Source organism: Indicator indicator, chromosome 23 (assembly GCF_027791375.1).
Source record: "Indicator indicator isolate 239-I01 chromosome 23, UM_Iind_1.1, whole genome shotgun sequence".
In the NCBI taxonomy this organism is placed as follows: Eukaryota; Metazoa; Chordata; class Aves; order Piciformes; family Indicatoridae; genus Indicator; species Indicator indicator.
The window spans coordinates 6,081,200-6,087,756 of record NC_072032.1 but is presented as its reverse complement, the minus strand read 5'-3'; the positions used below and the strand labels follow the sequence as shown (position 1 = coordinate 6,087,756).

Below are 6,557 nucleotides of genomic sequence, written 5' to 3'. Positions count from 1 at the left end.
TCTGACGTGACTGCTTATTTCAAAGGCTGTTACTTGATTCAGATGTAAGATTTTATATGATCCAAGATGTGTAACTCACATTTATAATCTAGTAATTTCATTTGATAGTGCAAATACAAAACCGGCAATTAAGTGGAGGAAAAAAAAGAATTCTTACAGGACAACCCTGTTCAATCCTTACTGTTTCAGAAGGACTCCTTGGTCAGTCCTGTTCCAACCCCACACTTTCTGTGTTAATACATTGATCCCATGAAGGACAGCATGTTTTCATAACTCGTTGTGTTGAAGACCTTGAGAGATTCTGCTGGATAAGTCTTGCAAGTGCTTCTTTACCTAGCAAGAAAACAAAACACATCAATCAGTCTTTAGTATCCATGTCCTATAGTCACACTTTGCTGTCAGGGTCTGTGACACCAGAAGAGCAGGGACCAGGAAGATTTCAGGCATTTTAGAATGAGGCCTGTAAAAAATCATGCACAGCCTATAGCAGGCATAGAGCATGGCTGTGCTTTAAACTCTTCCTCTGGCAGCCATTCAAGTAGCATGAAAAATCCATGCCACATCTCCTCTGCCACTGAGGTAAACTTTCAACCTGTGTGTCTGCTGGATTTATACAGACCTTATATCCCAGTTCTTTTGTCTTTTCTTCCAGCATGGCATATTTCTCTTTGTTTCTGTTCAGGTGATCCTTGTCACCAGTTCCCTCTATATGCTTCAGCTTCTCGTGGGAAATCTCCAATTGTTTCTGATAATGATGGTGTTTTTCAATCTTTGCTTCAAAGTGTTTCAGCTCCTCCTAAGATAACAAATACACACAAAGCTTCACAGGGTTTTCTTCCCAAGCCTTCCTATCTCTCTTCTTGCCAAGACATCCCTAATGATGTTCTACTAAGTCAAGCACAGAAAACTTTTTCACTTCTAACTGGAATTCTACTTACCCGAAAAGATTCAAGTTCTTTCTCAGTGAAATTGGCTGATTTGGCCATGTCCCACAGATCAATCACTCTGGGTTCTTCAAATTCTAAACACACACAGACAACCAAATGAACATCTGAACATGCTGCTTTTATGCAAGCTGAGCATGCTTTCTCACAAGCAACCCACAGATACACTGAGCACTGCATTACTAACAGGTCAAGTTAAAGGGAGAAAATCCAAGTACTTCACTGTAGTATTGCTGGAACAATTTTTTAAAGGGGTAAAACTTCTCCTAGGAACTGAATCATGGCATTGCTTGCACTGCATGTTGTCTCCCTTGTCTGCCCTCCTGAAGATGTACTATCCCTTCTCAGATGGGCACAGCAGCCAGGACTGTAAAGAGGACTGTCCTCTTTACAGGTTGTCTCTATCCTTTCATTAAGCTTCTACTGTTGGACTTAAACAGCCCTTCATGGAGACACCATGTACTGTGACACTGTGGCTACATCTTGTTACTTGCCCAGTGGTGTGTAATTTTTCTCAGTGAATTGAACCCCAAATAAGCATAAACCCCACTGCATCATACCACTGGTTGTGTCATATCCCTGGTGACTGACTTTACGCAATCGCTCAAAGCCCTGATTGATGCTTCTGAGCTTCTCTTTGAGCTCTCTGTGCTTGTTGTGCAAGATTTCCTCTTTCACCAGGTTCTCCTCAGATGGGTTGATAACATTTTTGTGGATGTCTGTTGAAAAAAGAAAATGTTACTGGTTTTTGGCCAGATCCCCATAGGTCAAAACCTCCAGAAATGCCCCAGATGTGAGGTGAATAAAAGATGGTAAGTTCTCAGCAGGTGAGTGTGAATGAAGCAGCAACAGCAGCACAATTCAGAGGCAGCAATTCCTTTTGCAGGTCAGGATTAAGATCAATGCCCCTCAGTGCTCTGGAGAGTGGAATTACAGAAGTGTTTTTTAACTCCCACTGGCCACCAGCCAAGATTTTAGTAAGGAAATGTTCTTATTTTCCTAGGTTAGCAGTACGCCAAGGAAATGGGATAGGCATGGCTGGTGAGCCCTGTGCTCTCTTCCTTGGGGATTTCATGAAGCCATCAGCACATCTGATGTTGATTTCCAGCAGCTTCTAGCTTGGATTCTACAATGCAAACATCAAACTGCCTCAAAGCTTTAGAATACTTTGGCTCTAAAGATTTTAGTTTAGCAGAGGAAGCTGGACTCAGATCCTCGATGCTGTAACACACCTCAGGCTCAGTGCCTAAGATCATAAAACAGATCCCCCTGGGTTCCCAGCTAGTGAGATAAAACATGTGTGTTCTGCAGACTGCAGGACTGCATTTTGCAGCAGTGGATCTATGCTTGCTGCTTAACTTCCACTCAGCTACCATGGCCATTGTTGCTAATCTGGTGAAACACAGGCAGAACCAGCAGAGTGAAATGGCACCGTTTGCATCAGCTGGTAAGATCCCTGGCAGCTGCTGCAGAACACAACCCAGCAAGTGTCTGGCAGTGCCAGCATCTGCAAGCAGGAATGTCATCCTTCAGGAGTTTCAAAGACACTTGGAAAGGATGGAGGCAGTGGGCAAAGAGTGGAACTCATCTTGAAACATCAGAGACATCTCCAGGCACCTTCTGTCCTGCTCACGGTCTCCAGCAGGATGTTGTATTCGTGAATCTTTTCTTTGTGATGCTTAAACTCTCGCCAAAGCTTGTCCAGCTCCTCAGCAGAGAACTTCCCAGAGGTCTTGGCCTGCAAGAAACACCAGCAAATTCTGCTTTCCAGGCCAAGTGCTTTTGAGCGTGCTCAACAAAACTTTCCACTTCCCACCACGTTTAGAAAATTAAGTCCAGCTTTTCCTGAAGATCTTTTGTTTCAAATCCTTTTATATTCATCTGAGGTCAGGGTTTAGAGATTGATGGATATGGTGGCTTTGACCATGTCAAAAGAAAATTTGCTTTCGACTTGTAAAGCCAGACCTGCTCTGGAGTGAAAGGGGACACTTCTATTCCACAGGGAACAATTTAATAGAGAAATAAAGGCCCTGGAGCTCCCTGTGCAACTGCAAGGGCACTGTTTGCATGAGGGATGCAGCCTGATATTAAGCACCATCTTTACTTGATCTTGCTCTACTGGCATGTGAAGATTTTATCACTGCTCTGCATCTGCTCTGCAGTGATTTCTTCCTCACTGGACTACTTTTAGCAAGCAGGGAAGCACTCGCTAAGAGTCAGGCAGCTGGAGCACTACCCACAACTCTGGTGACTGATCTCTTGCAATGCACAATCAAGTGAATGTTTTTCATACCTGCTCAGCCTCAAGCCATTCTTTTTTTTGCACATGACATCATGCCCCTTGCCAGAGCTGTATCTAGCTACAAGTGACATCTTAAACCCCACAAAGATTTTCTCTGCTTTACCACCACTGTGCTAGACAGGTGTTAAGAATTCTTTGTTTTACCTGACTACTTGTTTCTTAAAGTTTTGAATTATTTCAATTTTGAAGATCCTGGCTTCACCAGTTTTAACTTCCCAGCCTGACAGTACACATTTTCTGGGGTTTATGCATAATTAATTTCACTAGAAGACCAGGTTGGGCAAGTCCTTACTTCCCATTATAGATTTCATTCTTTAAGAGCCTATGAAATGGTTCTATTTCAAATATAACAAAAAGGACAAGTACCAAAGCTCTATTGCCACACAATGTAACAGCCACACAAAGGGAAGTCCTGAGGTCAGTGAAACATGGACCCAGGATCTTATCCTCCAGGCAGACTGATCTGGGTGTTTGCTTTGGCAAAGAGAACCTGTCACATCTGGTGACCTGGAGGCAGGGTGGATGTCCTCAGGGCACAAAGATGTAAGTTATAAAGCACAGCAGCTTGGTCAGTACTTAAAAGCAGAGTAGTAAAACTACTCAATGCCAAACCTGGGGGGTCTCAGAGGGCACAGTGAAGAAACACTGATTTCCTACACTCCAGGTCCTGGACTCTCCTCACCTTGCTCCATAATTTTTCCAGTCTTGGGTCATCTAGTGTATCACTTTCTGCACCATCTTTAATGTAGTTGGTATCAACCAGCTGAGAGTCCTTCTTCCCATTCATTCCATATTTGGTCATAATGACTGCAAGGGAATAGCAGATACAGAAACATTAGAACTAACTTATGGATGCATGGAACACGAGAGATGGGCTGCACCCTTGACTAGCAGAGCTGGATTTTGCAGCTCAGGGCTGGAAAAGCTAACAGTATAAGACAAGAGGGGCCTCAGATTTAATGACCTCTTCTGAAAATATCAGGAGCAGAGGAATCTGTCAGCCCTACTGACCTCCAGAGAATTTGTGTGTGCTCTGGAAAGCCAGCCTGCTATTTAGTGGTTCAGACACAAATACTGGTATCAGATCACATGTCTGAAGCAAAGTCCTTCTGCAAAGAGAATACCTTATCAGTTAAGTTCCATCTAAGTCCTTCCAAAGATATACCTTACCGTTTAAATTGCGCCTGAGTTTGGCTTCTTTCTCTCCATCTTCATCTAGCCCTTCAGCCTTCAGTTTTTTCCAGCTTAGTTCATCCTTTTCTTGTATTTTTAGATCACTGTGCAACTCTGCCAGTTTCACAGCAGAGAGATGAAGCTACCAGGAACAGAAAAAGGTTTGCATTCAGTTACGTGGAGTCACCTCTTGCTGCAAGAAGCCAGCACAGATGTGCAGCCAGCACAGCATTCTTTTCTTTTAATGCTTTGTGTCCACCTGAATGTAGGGCCCTTAAGGTATGAGCCAGTGCATACACATCTCTTGCCTGTGAACATGGGAGGGAAGTTTAAGTTGGATACTAGGCACAATTTCTTCACAGATGGGTTCTCAGGCACTGGAACAGGCTGCACAGGGAGGTGGTGGAGTCACCATCCCTGGGGATATTCAAAAGACACATGGATGTGGTGCTTAGGGACATGATTTAGTGGCCCTGGTGGTGTCTATCCAGGGTGTAGGAAATCCAGAATTTATATTAATCATATTCCTTTGCCTACGAGAACTGAACCTTTACCAGCCATGATGCAAATCTCCATGCTCCACAATATTCAGGAGATGAGTATGGACAGGTAGTGTGCTCCTCCCCCCTTACTGGAGCCATTCTGCTTAGCTGTACTTAAGTATTTCCACTGTAATGAAATATTTTTACTGTATTTTCACTTTAAATATTTTTTTTTTTTTTAGCTCAGAGAGGTCATCAACTGTCACTGTCAAAGTCAAGCCCTCTGGGAGTGGTGGTACCCATTTGCTGGTCCTTCTTCATACGACTACACTGCTTAGTATAAGGTGACATACCCACCAAGGTGGGGGATTTCTTGGTGTTCAGTGCAGTGAGCTCCTGTCCAGTGCGAAGTAGGAGCTGTGGCCACCTGCTGCAGACAGATATGACCATCACGTCAACAAAAGGGCTGAAGCATTAAACCAGCGAGTGCAGGCACCAGTCCCAGATCCTCCATCACACCAGAGGGACTCCACTCTCTCTCTCACTTTCTGGGCACGTATGTGGTTTAACTGCTGGCTTTACACAGGGGAAGTTCACCACACAGAGAGAAACATGGCAGGAGAAGGGAAGGAGATAACCTCCTGAGAGAAGTCCTTTCGCAGCAGCGCTGTTCCCCGCAGCCTGGGCCAGCCCCCGGGGAGCGGAGCTGTGCGGGTCCTGTTCTGAGCTGCCAGTCAGTGGCAGCCTGGGCTGAAAACCAAACAGAATTCCCCGCAGCCCAGAGGCCCAGCACTAAGCCGGAGCCTGCCGTGGTGACACCGGGCCGGGCCGCCTCGGTTTCTCCTCACACACAGCTCCCAGCTCCAGCTGCCGGCCGCGCCGCTTCTCCCTCTGCTGCCAGGGGAGGAGCGTTCAAAGCGGCCAAGCCCGACCCTTGCAGCAGCCCCACAGAGGGCCGCCATGGGCGCCGCTCCTCCCGCACCGCCTCACTCACCCGCTGCGCCTTCTCCCAGACCTGGTTCAGCTTCACCACCCGAAACTCCCCGCTCTCCCGTCGCTTGACGCCGGCGTCCGCCAAGCCCTCGTTGGCCTCCCGGGAATACTTGCTGGGCTGGACACCAGAGGCAAGGAGGAAGGCGACAGCAAAAGCCGCCAGCGCTCCGCAGGCCGCCATATCGCGCTGGGTGCGGAACTACAAGGCCCGAGATGCCGCGCGGCTCCTGCGCGGGCCGCGCCTCCCGCCGCCGGCCGCGCCTCCCGCCCCCGGCCGCGCCTCCTGCCCCCGGCCGCGGCTCGTGCTCGGCCGCGGCAGCGGGGCGGGCTGGGAAGAGCTGATGAAAACGTAGCTCAGGGCGAGGAGCTGGTGTCCAGTTTGGGGGCTGCTTAGCGGGAGAATTAGGTTTAAGCTGTTTCTCTTCAGACGGCTTCGTGTCATCCGCGTCTGAGCGGAGACCTCGCTCTCTGCAACTCCCTGAAAGGAGGCTGGAGCCAGGTGGGTGTCGGTGTCCTCTCCCTAGGAACAAGTGATAGGAAGAGGGGAAACTGACGCGAGTCGCACCAGGGGACGTTTAGGTTGGACTTTAGAAGAAAATTCATCACTGAACGGTTCTCAAAGACTGGAACGGGCTCGCTTTTTGTGTATTAATTCCGTATTGG

The 6,557-nt window shown here is 47.3% G+C and overlaps 1 protein-coding gene across 1 annotated transcript; it reads right to left on the bottom strand.

Moving 5' to 3' along the window:
• On the bottom strand, window positions 1–6,075 carry LRPAP1 (LDL receptor related protein associated protein 1). Its single transcript, XM_054391588.1, has 8 exons — window positions 5,896–6,075; window positions 4,417–4,561; window positions 3,929–4,053; window positions 2,562–2,682; window positions 1,505–1,663; window positions 939–1,021; window positions 620–796; window positions 1–333 (listed from the first exon to the last, which is right to left on the bottom strand). The coding sequence occupies exons 1-8, from the start codon at window positions 6,073–6,075 to the stop codon at window positions 268–270; spliced, it is 1,056 nt and encodes a 351-aa protein (XP_054247563.1). The 3' UTR covers window positions 1–267.
• Between the last annotated feature and the right edge of the window lie 482 nt (window positions 6,076–6,557).